At 38.0% G+C, this 24,050-nt stretch overlaps 1 protein-coding gene across 21 annotated transcripts in view; it reads right to left on the bottom strand.

Moving 5' to 3' along the window:
• Positions 1 to 24,050, bottom strand: part of NAALADL2 (N-acetylated alpha-linked acidic dipeptidase like 2) — a 608,345-nt gene that overhangs the window by 156,446 nt on the left and 427,849 nt on the right. For all 21 annotated transcript variants that reach the window (XM_087933480.1, XM_087933485.1, XM_087933494.1 and 18 more), the window contains one exon: positions 7,918 to 8,064. In XM_087933480.1, coding sequence (XP_087789606.1) covers positions 7,918 to 8,064 — 147 coding nt within the window. The remainder of the gene's footprint in view (positions 1 to 7,917; positions 8,065 to 24,050) is intronic.

Genomic DNA, 24,050 nt, shown 5'->3' with positions numbered 1-24,050 from the left:
TCAGTCCTTTCATTTCTGATGTTTAGACAGTATGCGCCTATGGTTATGCAAACAAAATGACACAACACTCATCGATGCTAAAAGTCTGTAGAACGGTATTGTTGGCTAAGTAAATGAAATCAAATGAGGTGAAATGAAATGAAATAAGCACTCTTAAACCAGTGCAAAGACTTATCCAAGCTGAAAAACATGCCCAGGAATGGAGTTATTAACTTCATCTGTTGCTCCATATAGCCAGTATTCAAGTTAATTCCTTGTAAATATGGAGTAGTAAGCAGTCATCATGAATATCTATGGAATTTCTCAATTATCCAGATCATGGTCGTCCCAAAAGTGCTTTTGCCAAAAGGCAACTGGACTTTTTTGATATATTTTTCCCTTGACAATGTTTTTCTTCTCATCCAAGAAGCTTCTTCCATTCTGAACTGAGGAAACTTCTAGGATGAGAAGTGGAACATTTTCGAAGAAAAAAAAAGTACAGTTGCCTTTTTGAAAGCCATCTTTGGTTCATCATGAATAGTAACCATGAATGGCTTATTTTGCGTATTTTTTCCTATCCCTTTAAAACTGACAGTGGTAGCCATCAGTATAATCAATGTCAGTATATTCTGATGCTTCCTCCTCTTTCTCAACACAATAAAATCCTAAGGATCTCTCCTCTTTCAGCTATTCTTCAGTGCACTAGTCTCTATTAACCTCAAGAAGAGGCACAGAACTCCACTTCCAAATAGAAGTACATCTTGAATTCCAGTGTGAGGCAATTAAAATTTTACAATTCTTTCAAAAAATCTGCTCCTTTCCTATTCCCACCTTCAACAAACCAGGGATAAGAGGAAACATAAGAATAATTTTCTCCCACATGTGCTTTTTCAAGGGGCAACTGGACTGTTTTTTCTTAAAGATATTTCGCTTCTCATTCAAGAAGCTTCTTCTGTTCTGTCTGAATGGTGGAGGATGGAAGGATTTATATTCCTTGCAGTCATGTGTTGTTAGCACTCCTTCTGAAAGTCGTTGAGGCCACCAGGAGGTTTATATGTGCCCTCAGAGTCATCTGAATAGTAACTCTCAGAAAGAGTGCTAAGAACCAGGTTATTGCAAAAAATATAAATTTTCCATCTTCCACCATTCAGTCAGAACTGAAGAAGTAAAATGTCTTCAAGGAAAAGGAGCCCTTTGAAAAAGCACCTTTGGGGGAACCATTACCTGGATGACTGAGAATCTCCATAGACATATGAATAGTGCTCTCTAATATAGCTTCTAATCATAAATCTGCTTATAGTTACTGAAAAGTCATTCACCATTATAGAGAAAGCAAAAAGAGAAAGAGAAATCTCCATACCTTTTAAAAAATATAATAATAATACTGTTTAAAAATAATAATAAATGGGAGATTGCAGTTGAGAATTTTGTGTAAGTAACTCTATCTGACCAGCAAACAAATGAGGGGGGAGATATAGAATCTTGATCAACTGTAGGAATAGTCTCACCAGTATGCCTATAGTCTCACCAGTATGCCTATAGGAGCATGGGCCTAGAAAGGTGAAGGTAAAGATTTCCTCTGTCCAGTCATGTTCAACTCCAGAGGGAAGTGCTCATCTCTGTTTCTCAATCTGAGGCAGCCAGAATTGTCCAAAGACATTTCTGAGGTCCTGTGGTCAGTATGACTATATTATCTTCCCACAGAAGTGGTATCTATTTATCTACTCACATTTGTATGATTTTGAACAGATAGGTGGGCAGGAGCTGGGGCAAGCAATGGGAACTCATTGTGCAGTGCCCAGGTCTCGAACAGGGCTGTCAGCAGGGGTGGGATTCAATTTTTTTTAACAACCGGTTCTGTGGGCGTGACTTAGTTGGTGGGTGTGGCTTGGTGGTCATTTGACTGGCTGGGCGTGGCCAACTCAACATCACTCACATCGAGGCACGCATCTCCTCACCTGGCCTCTCATGACCATGGGGATGCTGTAGTCATAAGTGTGAAAAATGGTTATAAGTGACTTTTTTCAGTGCCATTGTAATTTTGAATGGTCACTCCACACAAGCAAAGTACCAGCAAAGGAGGGGAAAAAAAAACTCAAGAGAAGTTCCAGAGACAGGAAGTCTAGTCCTGCCAAGAATGTAATAAGGGTTAATGGAGAGGCAGTTTCTGTAAGCAACACCAGAATGTTTCCTTCCTGCCTCCCTTTACAGGATTAGGCCAGTAATTTCTTCTAACAACTGGTTCTCCGAACTGCTTAGAATGTTAACAACCGGTTCTAGCTAATAGGTGCAAACCTGTAGAATCCCACCCCTGGCTGTCCGCTTTTCAGCACTTGCAAGTCTTTAAAGCAGTTGAGTCTTTGGGGGATTCATGGCTACCCTCCACAGCTACTATGTGATCCTGAATGATGCAATCCAATGGCTGATGTGGCTATTTAAAGAATGGCTATTTAAAGAATGGCAAACAGGTGCTGTGTTTGAAATGTCACATGCTCCAGTACTTAGAAATGATTCCAAAGACTTGTACAGCATAATTAAACAGAATATGCAGGAGAAAATTGGGAATTTTGAACATGTACTAATTTGATAAATGAATGCAATCACTCCCTTTGCTACTTTTAACTTACTTTTATGCTGATAAGTCCAGACAAATTATTTAAAGTATCAGCCTTTTCCCAAAATATCAATACTAGGTCTTCAAAAACAATTATGCCAGTAACATTCTTTTTTTTTTAAGATGAAATCTTTTAAAAACCTTACTTGAACAATAGAAAACAATTGGCTTTTTCCTCCATTCATTCCATACTAATTAACTACTTGGAGAAAGGTGCTATTAACATGCCCACATTATTTTATCATTCCGAACAGCTTCAGATACAATTGCAGATATAAGATATCCAGGAGAGGTCTTATGGTAAGACAACTGAAGCCATATTCTTAAACAACAGATACTAAAAAGATCTTTCTTGGCATTGAACTACTACAATATATTTGTTTATTAGGCTTTTATGGGACAGATGTAATATTCTCCCAGGGCTGAGTTTCTTATTATCATTAAATTGATCACAAGCTATGGTATTTTCATTCTGCTAAAGATATACTGCATTGATCTACTGCACCTGCCAGCATGAATCTAGTCACTGATGGCCTGTGTTATATTTATCCATTTTCATCTTACCTCAGATTAAAAATACCTGCTTGTTTATTCAAATCCTAAGTGGGATCCTTTATGGTCCCAGGAAGTAGACTCATCTGAATCGTCCAGAACCATTGAAGAATGAGTTAAATTAGAAACCACGTACTTCTCCAAAATGGCATTCCAACACAACTTTCATTAACCCAGAGCCTTCCAAATCTATTTAAGGTCAAGACAATACTAGCTGGGGATTATGAAAATCCTTCTACACTCCAGAGAAAGAAATTTCTTGCCAAAGTTAGCTGCCACCAGAGACATTAAGTGTGGTATGAAGGCTGCTGTGAAGAGCTGATATCACATTTTTACTCTCACATGTGAACTCCTTGTCACATAGAAATGCCTCCAGCACTCTGAAGGTGATGATGGATGGATGGATGGATAGATAGATAGATAGATAGATAGATAGATAGATAGATAGATAGATAGATAGATAGATAAATAGATGGATGGATGGATGGATGGATGGATGGATGGATGGACGGACAGACAGACACAGACAGACAGACATGATAGGCATATATACTGTATATATATATGCTTAACTGGGTGGGGACATGGCCAGAGCATAACATATCCGACCACAAGTTTGACACTCCTGATATAGACAGATACGATAGATAGGAAGGAAGGAAGGAAGGAAGGAAGGAAGGAAGGAAGAAAGAAAGAAAGAAAGAAAGAAAGAAAGAAAGAAAGAAAGAAAGAAAGAAAGAAAGAAAGAAAGAAAGAAAGAAAGAAAGAAAGATGGTTTTTTAAAAAAAAAATCATTTATATAGCTGTCCATCTTCTAACCAACTGGTTGGCTCTGAATGAATGAATGAATGAATGAATGAATGAGTGAATGAATGAAAATTATGTATTGCTTTTAGAATTCTTTAATGTACTATTTTATGTCATAAAAGCCCTGCTTGCATCTGTCATGTCAAGATTCTCAAGATTCTCAATCAAGATAGATGTTACAGGAAAAAATTCCTCCTTTGATGAAGTTGAAGCCTTCCAATTCTCACCTATGCCCTACATAGTACCAATTCTGAAACAGAAGCTGTGTAGACCAGCTGTTAAGTGACAGAAGAAATGAGCCTTGGACCACAAGCCTGTCATAAACATTGCACACTTAATCAGGGAACATCTGCTTTTCCATTTCTTTTATGACAACCTTCGCCTTGTATTTAATCTAAAGCAGAATGATTTCCCTAATTGGTGCAACAGTGTTTCACAAATTGAAAAGTCTTTTTGCTAAAAATAAAATATACCAACGACAGGACATTTCAATTAGCAGAACCATTTCTTATTAAATAATGTGGGGAGGGGAGAAATAAAAGAAAGAATCACTGTAATTTTTGGCAAATCCAGAGACAGTGCTGCCTTTGTGAAATTTAATTATTAGCAAATTAGTAGTGCAGATGCCAACACAGAATGGATTCCAGGATCCTGCTTTATTTTGGCAGATAATTCCAAAAATGAAAGCACCTCCCCCCCCCCCCCCCCAAAAAAAAACCATTTTCCTTAAGGACAGTGATGGGACTTAGAATACCTTATCAAAGATATATTCCCAGTTTTGATGTTTACTCATGACACCTATTTACACAAGGAAATATCTTAAATGAAATAATGCCAAAGTCATACATAGTATCAATCTTTGATGAACTTCAGGAAGGATTTATTTTATTTTTTTGCAAGAAGTGCCAAGAACTGACTTGGCAATTTTCTACATGCTAAGAAAGTAAATTATAGATTTTCCTTTTAATATTGTAAGAAATATGGATGGAGCACCAGATGATGCAGTTTAATAACTAAAGTCTAGTTGTCTCCTTCTGGCTATCCTCCCAATTTGTGGACTTTAACTTCCAAAGTTCTCCAGACAATATGGCCATTACTGCAACATTTTAGAAGTCTACATATGCAGAGAATGCCAATATTGAAAAAAAAATGTTGCTTCTGGGTTAAATGTCTTTAGGGAAACACCCTTAAATAGATTTCCATTTATACTGTGAATTCCAAGCACTATGTGCTTATTTATTTCCATCACAGTTAACATCTCTGGATGGCTATTTGTGTGGAGCTCTGAGTCCTGAATATGATCCTGAGTATTAAAATAAATTTTGCTTTTCGTAGTGGGACAATATTAATGTTAATGGAAATCAATTTGATTTCTTCCGCAATCTTACTCTGTAGTTGTTACTTGTTGAAGCTTGTTTGCTCTTGTTTGGTATCTCGTTCTTACGCCTTCTCTTTCCACTTCTTCCTGTTCTCTTTCTTCTTGTTTATTTCTCTTTCCTCCACCGAACCTTCTTCTTGGCTCCTGGTTTCTACTTCCTCATTGCTATTCTGGTCTTCTCCTGATACCACATACAGTTTAAAAAATTCCCTCGCTTTTTCTATACTATCTATTTTAATTTTTTTTATCCTGCCATGATATTAACATTCCCTCTGGAATGAGCCATTTGAACAGGATGTTATTCTTTTTCAGTTATAATCAAGTGATTATAAGATAACAGGTAAAAGTATAAACATAGTTATGAATCCATGAAATGGATACATATAAGAAAAATAAAAAGAAACAATAGGACAGGGCGGTAGGCACGTTGGTGCGCTTATGTACCAACCATTCATCCATTCATTCATTCGTATGTTTTAGCCTCCAGTCCCCTAACCATCCTGGTTGCTCTTCTCTGCACTTTTTCTGGAGTCTCAACATCTTTTTTATAATGTGGTGATCAAAATTGGGTGCGGTATTCTAGGTGTGGTCTTATTAAACTTTTTTAGAGTGGTATTGGTACCTCATTTGATCTTGATTGTATCCCCTTGTTAATGCAACTTAGGATTTCATTGGCTTTTTGCTTGCTACAGCACACTGTTGGTTTAATTTAATTGGTTGTCCACTAAGACTCCAAGATCCCTCTCACAGTTACCGCCATTAAGCCTGGTTTCATCCAGTCTATATGTGTACCTGTCCTAAGTGTAAGACTTTACTTTTCTCTACACTGAATTTCATTTTGTTAGATAGGGCTCAGTGTTCAGGTCTTTCAATATCCACCTGGATCTTGAGCAGTGGTGGGACTCAATTTTGTTTTTACTACCAGTTCTGTGGGCGTGGCTTGGTGGGTGTGGCAGAGGAACGATATTATAAAATCTCCCTTCAGAGGTGGCATTTGCCTGTTCTCCCCACTACTCAAAATTTCCGCTAACGGTTCTCCAGAACTGGTCAGAACCTGCTGAATACCATCTCTGATCTTGAGCCTATCATCTAAGGTAGGGGTCTCCAGCCTTTTGGACCTCAGGGACTACCAAACTCATAATTTTAAATCCCAGGGACCACTAACCGGTTCTGTGGGCATGGGCTAATTTGTGGGTATGGCTTGGTGGTCATGTGACTGGCGGGGAATGGCTTGTATGTAAATATTATAAATATTCATATAAATATTGAATTTTCTATTTAAAAAAGAGCAACTTTTACCCAAAATCAGGCAAAGCAGGAAGGCAGATTGAGTTGCTCACAGAATCACAGATTCATTCAGTGATCTATCTATCTGCCAACAGCTAGCTCAGTCTGTCACATAAAATTTGCTTGCAAGCAAACTCATAAAATTTGCTAGCAAGCGAGCTCATAAAATTAAGTCACAACACACCATGCATGTAAATATTGAATTTTTTATAAAAAAAAGAGCAACTTTTACCCAAAATCAGGCAAAGCAGGCAGGCAGATTGAGTTGCTCACAGAATCACAGATTCATTCAGAGATCTATCTATCTGCCATCGGCTAGCTCAGTCTGTCACATAAAATTTGCTTGCAAGCAAACTCACAAAATTAACTCACAACACACCATGCATGTAAATATTGAATTTTTTTATTTTTAAAAAGAGCAACTTTTACCCAAAATCAGGCAAAGCAGGCAGATTGAGTTGCTCACAGAATCACTCAGTGATCTATCTATCTGCCATCGGCCAGCTCAGTTGCTCAAATTTGCTTGCCGTGAGTTTGCACTGAATTTGCTTGCAAGCAAACCTTCAGTCCTAAAGGAAGTTCGGCTCTACTTAAAAGCAGAGCCGAAGATCTAAAGACTAGTTAGAAAGCAAGAAATCCAACCATTTTCTGCTTCCTAGCTAATCTAAATCTCCCAGCTCAGAGACCAGATGATGGTCTGAAAAAGGAAAAATAGCAATTTAGCTGGTAAGTTTACCAAGTAAGGGGTGAGTAGGTGGGGAGGGTTCCCAAGGGCCATGTGGGTGGCACAGCCTTGTGTTTCTGTGCAGCCTGGATTAATTGCTTTGGAGGGGTGCTCTTGGGGTGAGATTTCTCTGTGGCCCACCAAAATTTTCTCATGGCCCACCAGTGGGCCGCAGCCCACTGGTTGACAACCACTGATCTAGGATGTTGGGTATTCTTGCCAGTTTAGTATCAACTGCAAATTAGATATGTTCCCCTTCTGTTCCCTCATCTAAGTCATTTATGAAGATATTCAAGAGTACCCCACTGCTTACTTCCCTCCATGTAGACGTAGACCCATTAAGGACTACTTGCTGAGCACCGTTTGTCAGACAATTACAAATCCATCTGATTATGATGTTATCTTTCCCACTTTTTTCTAACTTTTCAAGATCTACCTTAGATCCACTGGCCTACTTTGTCAAATGCCTTGCTGAAGTCTAAGTATGAGATATATTATGTCCACAGTGTTTCACTGGTCTAGAAATTTAATCATAATGTTGAAAAATGAAATAAGATTGGTTTAGTATGTTTTTACCTCTAACATGGCCGAATCCTGGTATGAAAATTGCAAAGCCGGGACTCCAAGATGGTTGATGAAATAATCAGAATCCCCTTGCATTTGAATTGAGCTAGCATTGGATTCCATGCACTTCGCTGGCCCAAGACAGGTGAACTTGTAGTTCTGGAACACACAAAATGCAATGTAAGATTAGGATCAAAAACTGCAGGTGCAAAAAGAAAAAAAAAATAAGGCAAATGAATGTAAAGCATCCCCAAGCCAGGATCATCCAACACAGGGTTCATTGTGATGTCCAAGCTGCAAAACTGGAAGAAAGGATATACTTGGACACCACTAATGGCAATGGAACCAATTGGTTGAACTTGCCCTCATGGTCCTACTCATGAATGTGTCAGTGAGCTGAGGAGGGAATATAGAGGAGAAACAGGATATTTGTTACTCAAGGTTGAAGTGGTCCCCTTAAATGCTCTCTGATGATTTTCTTGCTAGCACTAATGAAATGTCTTCAAGAAAACCACCCAAGCTCAGAAAGCATCAAGGATCCCAGAGAAGAAACAAGATTTGGGAGAATTAATGATAGACAGTATAATCTCAAATGCAACAATGATTCCTTCCTTCCTTCCTTCCTTCCTTCCTTCCTTCCTTAACCAATACAAACTATTAGGCTTTCCATCACATTAAGTTTATGATTGAAAACTTGCATCTTAAGGAGCCCTGGTGATGCAGTGGTTAGAATGCAGTATCACAGGCTAGCTCTTCCCATTACCAGGACTTCAATCCCAATGGGGCTCAAGATTGATTCAGCCTTCCATCCTTCCTGAGGTTAGTAAAATGAGAACCTAGATTGTTGGGGACAATATGCTGATGCTGAAAACCATCCAGAAAGTGCTGTAAAGGAATATGAAATGATATGTAAGTCTAAGTACTATTGCTATTGCCTTTTGAAAAATTGCAAAGATCAATGTTCCCTAAACCTTTTCTCATGACCCAAGATACTCAGCTTTTAATGCACCAGGTCAGATATTTGGGTGGGTGTGCTCATCGTTTATTTATTTATGTTTTTATAGATCACCTCATTGTTTTTATCAAGTAAGCTAAGATATGATGAATCAGTTCTGTTTAGCTTATGAGAGAGAGAGAAGCCATTCAGAATCAGGCCTTTATACTGTATATTGGTGCCACACTGTTCTGTCTTTGTCTGACTAGATATATTCATTAAAAATAATTCCAGACCTCAATTAAGCCCCAAAAGATGACATGGAGCTGCCTAGAGTTGTTTAGGAATCAACTTTAACTTCTTGGCTTAAGATGTCCGTCCTTTTGGATGCCATTTCAACAGCAGGAACATAAATTCCTAACACTAAATTATTTGCCTCTGTGTTTTGCAGACCATTTTCTTCAGCTTTTGCTACTCAATCTTCCAATTACTGTAACACTGCCAGATTTTATCAGGCATATGCATGGCATTTCTGGTAGCTACAACCCATCTTTTAAAGGATGTACTCAGAGAGAACACTACTACTAGGGGAATTCATTTTAATTAGAAATTGCTGCTTGCAAGTCTCTTCTTGACAGCAATTTGGTCAGCTTTAATTAAAGGCTCTGGTTCTCATTCTATTCTTCAGTAAACAAACTTGATGAATGCATTGTGATACAATGGCTATACTACTAATTATGGGTGGCAAAATTTAATGGGTTTATCATGCACCCTCTGGCTTAGGGAGGTGTTCTTGTTACTTTTCTTTCTTCCTTCAAAATGAAAGCATAATCCCATTAATCCAAGGATTTATGGGTTTGGCTGATATTGCCAAACTTTCCTGAATTAATTTTGTTTTTGTTTCTTCTCCTCAAGTTATTTGCATATATTTGAGGTTATATGAATAGCAGGAATGTGGAAATGATACCGAGTGTTATCATTTAAGAAATGATTAAGTCAATTATTATTTATAATAAAACAGGTTATTATATTATTGTGGCATATCTATGGCTGACATTCTATATCTTGCTTGGCAAGGATATACCCAGGGGTAGGTTTCTACCGGTTCTGTCCACCTCTGTAGAACCGGTAGCTCTGCAGGGCAGCAGACATAGAACCGGTTCTAGGTCTGCTGATGTTTTTGCCCACCTGCCCACCTGGGCTCTTACCTGACCTTTATTTCCTGATTTTTTTCAACTTCAGCTGCCTTACGAGGCACAGCTCCAGTTAAAAAGCAAGAAAAGGGGCTTTTTGAAAGGCTGCTTCTCTGCACGCAGCATGCTGATGATGATTTACAGGCAGGCGCCAGCAGTGTGCAGGGAAGCACATCATAAATCACCGAACCTCATAAATGACCAAACTGGTAGTTAACCCTGTCGGATCCCACCCCTGGATATACCTATTTTTAAACTGGGAGTTGTTGTCATAGATGGAGGTTTTCTTAGATCTAGGACTGGGATTCCATTAGAGCAAGGGTGTCAAACTCAACTTCATTGAGAGCCACATAAGGGTTGTGTTTGACTTTGGAAGCCCGGGGTGAGTATGGCCAGCTCGATATCACTTGTATTGGGGGCACTTATGGTGGTCTGAGTGCTTTGCCAATGAAAACAGGCTCCCAAGCTCTGTTTTCATCTGCGACAGCCTTCTGCAACCTCTGAAAACAGAGCTCTGGAGGGCCACACATGGCCTGCCCAAGCTCCATTATTTTCACTGGCAGAGGCACTATGGGCCAGTCCTTTGCTCTTTTTAGGGCCAGATCTAAGCACCTGATGGGCCGAATCTGGCCCAGGGGCCTTGTGTTTGACAACCCTGCCTTAGAGGATTAGAAGAGGATTCCATCTACACCACCCCAATTGTTCTCTCTCCTTTCCCCCCTCACTCTGAAAAAGCATCATCTGCACAATTTTATTTCATTGCAAAATCAAAAGCACTATCAGAATATCACATCTCAAGCTCCATCCTTTTGATGCAAGTGTGTGATGTCATGGCAATGATTTTAAAAAGGCAGGATTTAGTTTTCAATTCTGCAAGACCCTTCCAACCCCACCAATTCCAACTTTTGATTAGCAATTCTAATCGCCAATCATCACAGGTTGTTTGGGTTGATAGATTAATTAACCAAACCCTAATTGATTAACCACTGAGAGATCAGTCATGATCATTCATAGGCAAATTTCAATAGTAATTGTTTTGTAAAGTTCTATTCAATGATTATTTTGCAAAGTTTATTTTACTACAATAATCCTGTTGCCTCAAAGGTGCTTTTTCAAGAAGCAACTGGACTTTCTGATTTTTCTTTGAAGTTGTTTTGCTTCTCATCGAAGAAGCTTTTTCAGCTCTGAATGGATAGTGGGAAATGGAAGGATGTTAACTCCTTGCAGACAGTTGAGTCCACCTGGAGGTTCTTCTGTGTTGTCAAGGTCACCTGAGTAGTGCAAATGGGTGTGGTGCCTTCTTGGAACTGTTGAAAGGACTGTTGTGGACTGGAGATGGCATATCCCCAGGGGTGGGATTCTACCAGTTCACACCTATTTGCTAGAACCGGTTGTTAATATTCTAAGCAGTTCGGAGAAATGGTTGTTAGAAGAAATTACTGGACTAATCCTGTAAGGAAGGCAGGAAGGAAACATTCTGGTGTTGCTTACAGAAACAGTCTCTCCGTTAACCCTTATTACATTCTTGGTAGGACTAGACTTCCTGTTTCAGGAACTTATCTGGAGTTTTTTTTCCCCTCCTTTGCTGGTACTTTGCTTGTGTGGAGTGACCATTCAAATTTACAATGGCACTGAAAAAAGTGACTTATGACCATTTTTCACACTTACGACTGTTGCAGCATCCCTACAGTCATGAGAGGCCAGGCGAGGAGATGCGTGCCTTGATGTGAGTGATATTGAGTTGGCCACACTCAGCCAATAACATGACCACCAAGCCATGCCAGCAACTAAGACACGCCCACAAAACCAGTTGCTAAAAATTTGAATCCCACCCCTGCATATCCCTGAATGCAAATGACTAGCTGTCTTCAAAGAACATAAAATCTTCCATTCTCCACCATCCAGTTAGAGCTGAAGAAGCTTATTGGATGAGAGGTAAAATGTCTTCAAAGAAAAACCAGAAAGTCTAGGTGTGTCTTGAAAAAATACCTTTGGGACAACCATGACCTGGATGACAGAGATTCTCCATAGACATAATCCTGTAGTATTATTTTGAAGGGCCTTAGAAACATACTAACCAGTAATTTAATTGGTTTTATTTGGTATGTTAGGTGAACACAACTGTGGTTTATTTTTTAGAGTTAAACAATACGTAGCTTAGTGTGTCTGGAACAGAGGTGGGATTCAATTTTTTTTTTACGACCGGTTATGTGGGCATGGCTTGGTGGGCGTGGCAGGGAAAGAATATTGTAAAATTTCCAGTCAGAGGTGATATTTGCCAGTTCTCTGAACTACTCAAAATTTCCACTACTGGTGCTCCAGAACTGGTCAGAACCTGCTTAATACCACCTCTGGCCTGGAGGTCTTCCACTGTCCCAGGTGTCCAGCGTCCATTCATTATTTCACAATCATTTCCACATCCATTTTGGACTAGAAGATCTTTAAGGTCCCTTCCAACAGTATAATTCTGTTAAAGTCAATCGAATCAGTTGACCAGAAAACAGGTCAGAATCAATCAGTATATGAGTGCCCCTCTTTTGACTACAAACAGGATGAATTTGTATGACAGCAACAAAAAACAAAACCCGTTGGGTTCTACATAAAACTACTCATTAATTACAACAGACTAAGCTATGTTTGTTTTATTAATGGAGCCTTGTATAAGGTATAACTGCCCAAAACTCAGTTTAAACTATGGTTTCCAAATGGCAAAAACTGGCTTGATGCCTGACCCAGAGCAAAATTCAAACAAATAATTAAATCACATGATTGTGCAATGCAGTAAGTGAATCTAACAATTAGTGATAATGTGATTTATTTCATTTTGTTGAGCATGTCATACCATAACTATCAGCAGTTGATTGTTCCTGGTCTAGTCACATAAAAAAAATCTATGATATGTTTGACCTTGGACAAATCCACCTATTGAATTGCTTTGTTCAGAATGTGAGCACCAGCCATTTCAAAAATGTGTTTTCTTTGCATCACCACAGTAGGTCTTTAGCACTTGACATGATGAATATTTGCACTTTACTCAGGGCACCGTATTGCTAAGAAATATAAAAAGGGATGTAACCTGAATTTACTATTTTACATTGCCTTTTTTAGTATATTCCCATTTTTACATAAATATAAAAACAGCCTGGAATGTAAGATCATATGTTAATACATAATGTTTAAATTAAAGTTATAGATATATATCTTGCTCAAAAAAAAAGTTAGGACATTTTTTAGATTTAGTTGAAAAAAATACTGATTATGAGTAGCAAGATAAATAATATCCAATATAATCCAAAATTGAACTTTCAGGAACCACAAAGGGTATTTAAATGTTTATTACATAATTATGTAGTATTGAGTAGACTTTTTTTTTTAAAAAAATGTTTAATAGGATCATCTCTCTTGTAAACAATATTGATGTGTTTGTGATAGTGATACTGATGCGAACGATCAATATAACTTGTAATGCAATGATTAACCACACAGTTCAACTTTTATTGCATTATGTATTGGAATATAAATAGCCCTCTTAAAAAAAGTTGAAAAATATTGCCTAACTTTGACAATATTACAAAGCAAAGACAGCTAAGCAAATTCCAGTAATGGAGAGATATACTAGACAGTGGGTTCCTTCAGCATGCTAAGCAACAGTTTATTTAACCATCATGCTGGATTGTTTGGGGATACAAAACAGATTGGCATCTTTTTGCATAGTGTACAAAAAAAAGATCAGTTGAGCCAACAGCAATTATTGTTATTACAGAAATATTGCTTTCTGCACCAATTGCCTTATTTGCTTAACAGTAGATCTGGCTCTCTTTGACTTAAAGCTCTCATAGAAAGGATTCAGGCACTGGTGTAAGGTTTATTTACTTGTTTGTTTATTCATGGATTATCATGTTCTGAAAACTGAACCACAAGGGTTTGCAAATCATGTGAAAGGCGAAGCACAACTTGGGAATCCAACCATTGTGGCTTCTACAGCAAACAATAGTTAAAAACAAATCACAGCTTATCAAGATGTACCCACTATTCCTCCACAACACTTCTGCCCTTGAACATCTAATGAAATAACAAGAGGATGATTCTACTCAATATATTCCTAATTTGTTCCTACTGGCAAGGAAAAACCAATACTTTCACCTTCATTCTCAGTCCAGGCCGTACAGATGGCAAACCACCTCTAGGAGATATTCTCTTGTTCAGACAATTCTGAGTACTCATTTAGATTCCCGAGAATTAAAGGACCTTCCAGGGAATTGAAGGAATAGTTCAGCATCAGTGGTTTGGAACGGTTCAGCTGAACTGGTAGTAAAAAAAACAGACGATCAGTTGAGAGGAGTAAAAAAATCCTGGACAATCAGCTGGGAGGAAAAAGAAAAGTGCAGGATCCACCCACCCACCTGTCCGTATGCTTTTCTCTTCTTTATTCACTCAGCTGATTGGTGCTGCAGGTCTCAGCTGGTGTGGGGAAAGCTGTGCACCAACGTTAGGAAAAGCACGCCCACCAAGCCACGCCCACTGAACCGGTGGTAAAACAATTTGAATCCCACCACTGTTCAACATGTCTGAAGAACACCAGATTGCAAAAGACTGTCAAGGGCATTATTGCAATATTAACCACTGAATATTGTGCTTCTCAATATTCCAATATTCCTATTGGAGTTGGAAGTCGAAATAGATTTAATTTACTGTAGCAGAAGATTGTCTTAGCTTGTATTACTCATATACAGATGGAAAATGTTTGTGAGTAGAAAAGTGGCCTGCCAAGCTGTCTAGTCCTTTGAGTGGTTGTGACAGCTGACCTACAAACAAATCCGGCTTTTCCAAGCTATTATCTGTATTCCTGATTTTTTCAGATGCATTAATATCTGTGTTGAAAATTCCTACCACCTTGGCTGGTATGAATTGCAGGATGTAAACTATTATTGGAAACAGCATTAAACTTAAGTGACCAACGGCACTGGGTGATGTTTGCTTATTTATTCAATTTAGATAGTCACTGATCTCACATATTGTGACAATGACCAAAGAACAATATGCAAATTGCAAATAAAAACAGCCAAAAAGGAGTATATAGCCATGCTTAAAACCAAGTTAAAAAACAATGAATATAATCAGTGTGAAAGACACAATCCATAACTTCCAATACAAACCCTGAAGAGCTTGTAGATGGCCAATTTCCCCAAGAACGATGGCGAAAACATATCTTCAGAGCCTTCAAAAAAACCTGTAGAGTCATGTCCAATCTAATCCCCAGAGGTATGATATTTGAAAGGATGGGCACTATGATCACAATATAATGCCTCTTCCATTGAACCTGCTGAATTCAAAAGGGATAGAATACGGAGAAGCAGTTTCTCCATCAACCCACTCCCATACCATATAAGCAGGGATGGGATTCTACCAGTTTGGACCAGTTCGTGCAAACTCCTTGCTCTGAAGATCACCTGGCAGTGAACTGGTTTGTTGCAATGAGCATGCGGGGCCCCCTGCCCCCCCTTTCCTTTGCTTTATTTCTTTTATTTCGAGCACAGCTGATTCACACAGCAGAGTGGTTTGCTGTGCCTGTTTTATTCACAGGGACTGCAGTAGAAGGTAAGTATTAGAGGTTTCAAAAATGCAAAGTGTGCACGCAAAGTGTGCAATCACCGAAGGTTGTTTTACCAGTGGAATCCCACCCCCGTATTTAAGTCTTTATAGATCATTATTAGCATATTAAATTGTACCCAGAACCATACTGGTAACCAAAGTAGCTCAAAGAGTAGAGATGTCAGGTGCGCTAATCAAGGAACACACATAACTGCCCTTGCAAACCGCAATAAAGTTTTGGTACATATTTGCTACATAATGATGTACTTGAAAAGCGAAGAAACCTCATGGGAGATATGAGCAGAGTATGCTCTTAATTCCCTTCTCATAGGAACTAATTTTGATTGTCATAAATTAATCAATACATACCTAACTTTATTTAATGAACATGAGGCTATCTTATGGTTAATGTATGTCACACTATTGTGAATTTATGCAGCCTAGGCTAAGAGAGATTTTACATCTAAAACTGATAACTGTGGCATGCAATAGAAAGGTTTGGTGTATAAGTGAAGAGAATGAAATTATTGCAGCAAGTCTCAGGTCCTTCCACTCCAAGGACAAAACATCCAGACAGAAATTGAGCAACGTGGTATATGCAGTGCATTGCAGTGAGCCATGCACAGATCTGTACACTGGGGAAAGAAACAAATGAAAAACTTCATAAATGTCTAGCACAACATAGGAGAACAAACACATCAGGTCTAGATTCAGCAATCCATCTGCATTTAAAAGATACAAGCCACTCTTTTGAAGACAACAAAGTCCATATTTTGGACAGAGAGGACCACTGCTTTGAAAGAGGGGTAAAAGAGGCCATTTATGTCAAAATGGAACAGCCCTTTCTCAACAGAGGGGGAGGGATACAACATCATCTATCTCTAATCTACAACACAGTCCTTTTAACAGTTCCAAGAAGGCTCCACATCAATTTGCACCACTCAAGTGACTGATGACACACATAAAACATCAGATGACATTAACCCACTAAAAGAATGCAAATGACCAACTGTCTGCAAGGAGTATAAATCCTTCCATTCCCCACCATCCAGTCAGAGCTGAAGAAGCTTCTTGGGTGAGAAGTGAAATGTCTTTAAAGAAAAAAACAGAAAGTCCAGTTGCCCCTTGAAAAAAGCACCTTTGGGATAGTATCATTTATGTTAATTGTTAAGGCTTCAGTCTTTTGTCTAAAAACAATTGATCTGACAGGGCTGTCATTTTAATTAGTCATGTACAGATGCACATTAACTGTTCTGTTTTCCTCATAAATCAGGAAATTTAAACCAGAGAGCAACTCTGAGAATTCTCTACCAATTCTTCCCGGCATCTTAGTTGGACAAGCCCTGCCCTATAATTTGTTTGCTTGCTTGTTTTTGATTTTTACAAATTTGCCTCACTACCATGCAATTTATTTTTCTAACTTGCCTCCTCTGAAGAAAATACAGGGAGTCTTCGACTTACAACAGTTCATTTAGTGACAGTTACAACAGCACTGAAAAAAGTGACTTATGACCACTTTTCACAGTTACAACCTTTGCAGCATCCCCATGATCAAAATTCAGATGCTTGGCAACTTGTTCACATTTATGACCATTGCTCTGTCCCAAGATCATGTGATTCACTTTTACAACCTTTCTGACAAACAGTGTCAAAGGGGAAGGCAGATTCACTTAACCTGGGATACTAATTTATCAATGGCAGTGATTCACTTACCAACTGTGGCAAGAAAGGTCATAAAATGGGGCCAAACCCACTTAAAACATGTCTCACTTGACAACAGAAATTTTGAGCTCATAAGTGGTCATAAGTTGAGGACTACCTGTAGATTGGTCTCTTGTCCTCCTACCCACACCAGTCAGTGCTTTCGCTTTGGAGCAGAAGATGAAAAACAAATTTGCACACCAAAGCATTGTGCTGAGCTTTTTTACAAGCCTGATCTGTAATAGTTGCAGAAACAGGCATCGGCCAAACGATAATCCATGGTTCGTCCAAACTTTCAGTAAACTGAAATAACACACTGAAGTTGCCAAAATGCTCAGCAAATCCATCACAAACCAACTGATACCTTAAAGAAATTAGAAAAGCCTAAGAATGAAGCCAAAAGAATGTCCAGTGGTTGATATAGCCAGAGACAAAGGAAAGTTTAATGCTGCAAATATATGTATGCCATTGATAGGTGGAATGTCAGAACTATGAATCAAGGCAAACTTAATATTGGTAGGACCAAAATGTCAAGCCTGAACATTGACATTCTAGGAACCAGCAAATTGAAATAGACTGGAATTGTTTAGTACATATTTAAGGAACAACCAATGCTCTTTTGCAGACAAGAAAATCATAAAAGAAATGGAGAAGCAATCATTGTTAATAAAAGTCTGATCGGATACAACCCAAATGAATGATAAAGGATCTCAGTTCCCTAATCCCAATCATTATTGCAGTGATATATGTTTATCATCTAAACAGATAAATACAAAATAGAAGTCAGATATATCATGCTTGTCATAAAAAACTGGAATGCTAAAATAAGAAATAAAAGAGCACCTTGAATATTTTGTCTTACTGTACAAAATAAGTTAGGAGACAGACAAACAGAGTTATGCTGAGAAATCTATAGAAAATACCAAAAGAGAAATACAGATGAATAATCTGTAGTACATATGACTACACGTCCATCATTAAATGGATGGTTCCAAACTCAGCTTGACCATACACTTTGCAAGTAAAGATGGAGAAACTTTATTTAGTCAACAAAAATAATGTTGGGTGATAACTGCTGATCAGATGATGAATGCCTTACAAAATTATATCTCGTAATTACTATACTACTAATTACTATACTACTATATACTACATAATTACTATACTATTAATTACTAAGGAAAAAAATAAAACTGTAAGTTGACATATCAACAAAATATGATCTTAGACAGTAGTGGGTTTCCAAATTGTTTCCTAACAGTTCTCTGCATGGTTCTATGCACGAGTGCTTTGTGTGCACACGGAGGATTCAAAGATCGACTTCTGTCAATGCTGGTAAGCTGAGCTGTTTTTTAGCTCAGCTAAGGTGCGGCAATCCGCTCTGCCCCGTGAATCAACTAAACTAAAAAACAAGGGAATATAGGAGAAGTAATGGCGGGTGCAGGTGGGTGGGGCCAACCAGAGGTGGTAATTGCTGGTTCTCCAAACTAGTCAAAACTTCCACTACTGGTATGCCAGAACTGGTCCAAACTGGCTGAATACCACCTCTGATCTTAGACATACTCCATATGATTATGTGGTGAAAGTAAAATGCATTTATTTCATTAGATATGATCAATAAATTTGTGAAGAAGTCTGAAATGTAATTCATGACATCATTAAAAATTAAGGAAAGTAAAAAAAAACATGCAAAAAGCACAAGAAAGCTAAAATTTCTTCCTAATAATACTGAGAAATTATTTGAAGAACAGCAGAACCAAGAAAAAAGGGAACCAGGAGGAAAAAAAGGTCAGCAATATTCTGAGTTCAAGAGTAGGAAAAGGAGATACATCTAAATATGCATTGCAAATATTTATTTATAAAAATTACAGAAATCAAAGGAACCTTTTTATATGAAGTGAGGCAGAAGAAGAAACAAACAAAGTAAAGGTCTATTGGAAAAAGGAGATAAAAAGAAGAGATGTGCAAATATTTGAAAGAATTATACAAAAAAGAAAAAAAAAAGAAAATCCCAAATCAATAATACACACAAAGTTGCATCATGGAACTAGTTGGAATGTGCTGTTAAATATTCCCTAAAATATTGCCGACAGCAATTGCAGAAGTTAATGAATTGCCATGATAAGATGATGTAGCTGAAAGTGGTATTGTAAGCAGCCATTGAAAAACAGTGTTGACAGGAGACTGGAGAAGATAAATTCCCCCAAAATAAAAATAAATTGGTAAGAAATGTTCAAAGTACTAAAGAATAACACTTATTCTGCAAGCTAACATATTTATCTGTACAAGCTGGATCCTCATGAGGCAAAGATCTAGGCAAGAACTGGTCTAGGATATGTCTCCTTGGCCAATTCACTATGGCCAACTTGCCCTGGCCAACTGGCCTGACCAAGTTGCCATGGTCAACTCACCATGGAACAATTCCCTGCAGCCAACTTGGCACAGGGCAACTCACCGTGGGACAATTCAATGCTGTATTACTTATTTAATTCAGTTACTTTTATTATTAGTGACCACATTTTCATCCAAATTATTGTAACTCTTGTGTTTCTGAATTGACTTTCTTTATTTTATTATTATCCATTGAACTGTGAGTTGGCCATGGTGAGTTGGCCATGGCAAGTAATCCTACTTTGCACAAGAACATATGGAAGCAGCAGGTGAAGCTAGGCAGAATCACATCTGATACCTGTACAATGAGCACAGCCCCACTCCTCAAGGCGTGTGTGCTTTCTCCAGTTCTCTTCTCCCTATATACCAATGACTACATCTCAAATGATCCATCTGTTAAAATACTGAAGGTTGCAGATGACACAACAGTGATTGGTCTCATTCGAGACAACGACAAATCCACATACAGACAGGAGGTTGTACAATTTGCCTTATGGTGTAACCGGAACAATCTGGAACTGAACACACTCAAATCCATAGAAATGGTGGTAGACTTTAGAATAAACCCTCCCATACTACAACCTCTTACAATACCAGACAACACAGTATCAACAGTAGAGACCTTCAAATTTCTAGGTTCTACTATATCACATGACCTAAAATGGACACCTAACATCAAAAACATCATCAAAAAAGCGCAACAAAGAATGTCCAGTTTCTGCACCAACTCAGAAAGCTCAAACTGCCCAAGGAGCTGCTGATACAATTCTACAGAGGATTTATTGAGTCTGTCATCTGCACCTCTATAACTGTCTGGTTTGGTTCTGCAACCCAATAAGACGGACACAGACTCCAGAGAGTAATTAGGACTGCAGAAAAAAACAATTACTACCAACCTGCCTTCAATCGAGGACCTGGATACTGCACAAGTCAAAAAGAGGGCTGTGAAAATATTTGCAGACCCCTCACATCCTGGACATAAACTGTTTCAACTCCTTCCCTCAAGACGATGCTACAGAGCACTGCATACCAGAACAACCAGACATAAGGACAGATTTTTCCCAAATGCCATCACTCTGCTAAACAAATAATTCCCTCAGTATTGTCCAACTATTTACAAAGTCTGCACTACTATTACTATTAATCTTCTCATCACTCCTTATCACCATCCCCTGCCACTTGTGACTGTATGAATGTAACTTTGTCGCTTGTATCCTTATGATTTATATTGACTGTTTCCTAGTATGATTTGATTGCTTATTGTACCCTATGACTATCATTAAGTGTTGTACCTTATGATTCTTGACTCTTGACAAATATATCTTTTCTTTTATGTACACTGAGAACGTTGCACCAAGACAAATTCCTTGTGTGTCCAACCACACTTGGCTAATAAAGAATTCTATTCTATTCTATTCTATTCTGTTCTATTCTATTCTATTCTATTCTATTCTATTCTATTCTATTCTATTCTATTCTATTCTATTCTATTCTAATGACAAATGCAAAGCATCTTAAAACAGACATCCATTTTCATTTTTATTGTATTTTGTTTATTATGTTTATTTTAGTGACTATAATAATAGCTGATCAATAGTTCAGATCATGTAGCATAGACTTTTTAAAATATGTGTGTGCTAGGCCTTCTCATCTGCCTAAGGAAGAAACTGTATGATATTTCCAGTTAGACTGGAGTATAGAGCAATGTAAGCATTCAAAAGTTGTGCCCCAAGGTTGTATACTATTACTTCATTTTTAAAAGTTTGATGCACCATATATAATGATAAAAACTGGATTAAAAGGAATAGGATTTATAAATAAAATTAGAATTGTTAGAAGAAAGATAAAGCGTATCTTCTTATATGCTGATAATACTACTTCAATACCTGAAAGTGAGAAAGCGTTGAATAATCTCTTCCTAAATATGGAAAAATACCCAAACCAGCCTGCTAATTTTTAAAATATTCTGTTAAAATTATGTGAGTAGGCAATGCCAATCCAATGCATATAGGCAGAGAAGGAATTAAAAGAGTAACAGATTCTGATGCAATACTTCCTATGGATAATGACTGTAGCCATGAAATAAAGAGATGGCTTCTTCTTGGGAGAAAGACTGTAAAAGTTCCAAATAAATTATCAAACAATAGAGTCCAGTTGACAAAAATGGTTCTCATTACTAAGCTTGCTCAGAAAATCCACCTTGCTAGTTTAACCTGCACTGGTTAGCTGACATTCCCTTTAAATCTGTTTTCTGAACATGATAGGCTTTGGGGTGAAGTGTACCCCAAATTTTCAGGGCATAGAGTGGAAATAAGTTTGTTAAGTTATTTGTATAGAAAAAGAGGAGGAGGAGGAAGAGGAGAGGGAGGAGGAGAAAGAAGAAAGAAGAACTTTATTTGAGGATAGATCAAACTTTTATTATAATATAGCTAAGCAGAGGAAATGCCATCCTGTAAGCAGTGAAAGAAGCGGTTGAATGGAGAGATCAAGGGGATACTGCAGAATTATAGTTCTGTACCATCTGAATTGGCTGGCATTTTCTCCCAAACATCACATCCAATAAGGAACTTCTTATCTCTCTCAACAGTCTGCTGCACCAGATAATTACAGTGCTGTAATATTTATGCAGCCTGTCTTTCAGCTAAAGCCCTTAGCAAGGCTTAATTGAGATTCATAATGCCCTTACAGAGTTGGTACTAGGATTTAACATGTGAGAACATATGACCCAAAAATCCATCCTTTTATGGGGCATTGAGTGGGTTTCATTGCTGCCTTCATTGATTCGCCCTGTGTTTCCAAATGAGCCAAATGGATTGATTAATCTGATTTAAAGGACCTAACCCTAATCTTAAAGAGCAGCAGCATGCAATGAAGTCATCACACATTAAGGTTGTCATTTCCAACACAACATTTGAAAACATTTGTGTTTTCAGATGAGCCAAATGGATTGATTGGTCTGATTTAAAGGATCTAATCCTAACCCTGAGGAGCAGCAACATTACAGAAGTTATTGCACATTAAGATTTCATTTCCAATACAAGTCTCTGTTATCTGGCTGACTTCTAAGATGAACCAAGAACACCTTCTACCAATAGATGTTTTCTCTTGGATGGTTCTTTGGGTTTTAGTGTCTCCTTTCAATGGTTGGGGAGGAGACATTTCTTTTTTAAAAAATCAGAGAATTTGAACTTCCACCAACAGTAGCAGGAAAACACTGTATCTACAAACAGGGAGCAGATTCTACAGTAATACTGATGATAATACCTTGTTGGTTAGTGAAATGTCAGCCAGAAAACTCTCAAACTCTCAAGACAGCAACAAGGATTCCATAATTCAACCCTGAGCTACCTCTATTATTTTGTATTGCAATTATATTAAACTCCAATATATTCTCATATCTTTCTATCCTGTATCTTTAATATATTTATAAATTGCTGGCATCTATATTCCTGTTGTCTTAATCCCTGTATTGTCACTCTCTTTAGAATTATGCACTTTTTCTACAGTTTGATCTCTCTTTTATTTTTTATTAGTTTCTGTTTTCTGTTTCTAAGGTGTCAAAAGTCTTGGCTTTCTCTTCACCTTTTCAACTTGTTGGCTCCTGCCTGTGTCTCTTAACATTTTTCCTCTCCAAAACCAAACCACAACCACAAATATTTACTATCCCATCAAATAATTCCACAAATGATATCTCCTTACTCATCAGAGACACTATAGAACGTGATCAGAAACGTCCAAGTGCCATCCTATTTGGTCTTGAAGACACCAGCAAATCAGATAATATCACCAAAGTTTGTAATATCATAAGCAACTCAAATACAACAAACATCTCTCCTGAAGATATCATTGAAATAACCAGAGATGGCCCTGGGTACAAATACAATGACGGCTCTGTGGCCCCAAAATTTTGTAGAGTTGTTTGCAAAATTGAGTCCAGCAAATGCATACTCATTCAAACAATAAATGCCATTGCCAAAACCAATTCCAAACACAAAAATCTTCACTCAAGACCAGACTTATCCATACTGCAAAGAATCCGCTCCTGTGAACTCCGTAAGGAACTCAAAAGATGTCTAGATAATGGAGAGAAGGATCTCTACATTGACTACCATGTAGATTGTATCAAAAGTAAGTCACACAACCCACAACTCCACATCCAACCCACCATCACTCAAAACTAGGCATGCACACCCCTAACTACCTCAATTCCAACTACAACTGGCCTTAAATGCAAGCTACTCAATGCAAGAAGCCTTGTGAATAAAATACCTGAATTTCTCCTCTTGCTAAATATGGCTAAATTTGACATCATATTTGTCTGTGAAATATGGCTC

Source organism: Pseudonaja textilis, chromosome 4 (assembly GCF_049901715.1).
Source record: "Pseudonaja textilis isolate UNSWEBS1 chromosome 4, rPseTex1.2, whole genome shotgun sequence".
NCBI lineage: Eukaryota > Metazoa > Chordata > Lepidosauria > Squamata > Elapidae > Pseudonaja > Pseudonaja textilis.
Note: the sequence above shows the minus strand (reverse complement) of the source record. Positions and strands in the feature narration are given on the sequence as shown.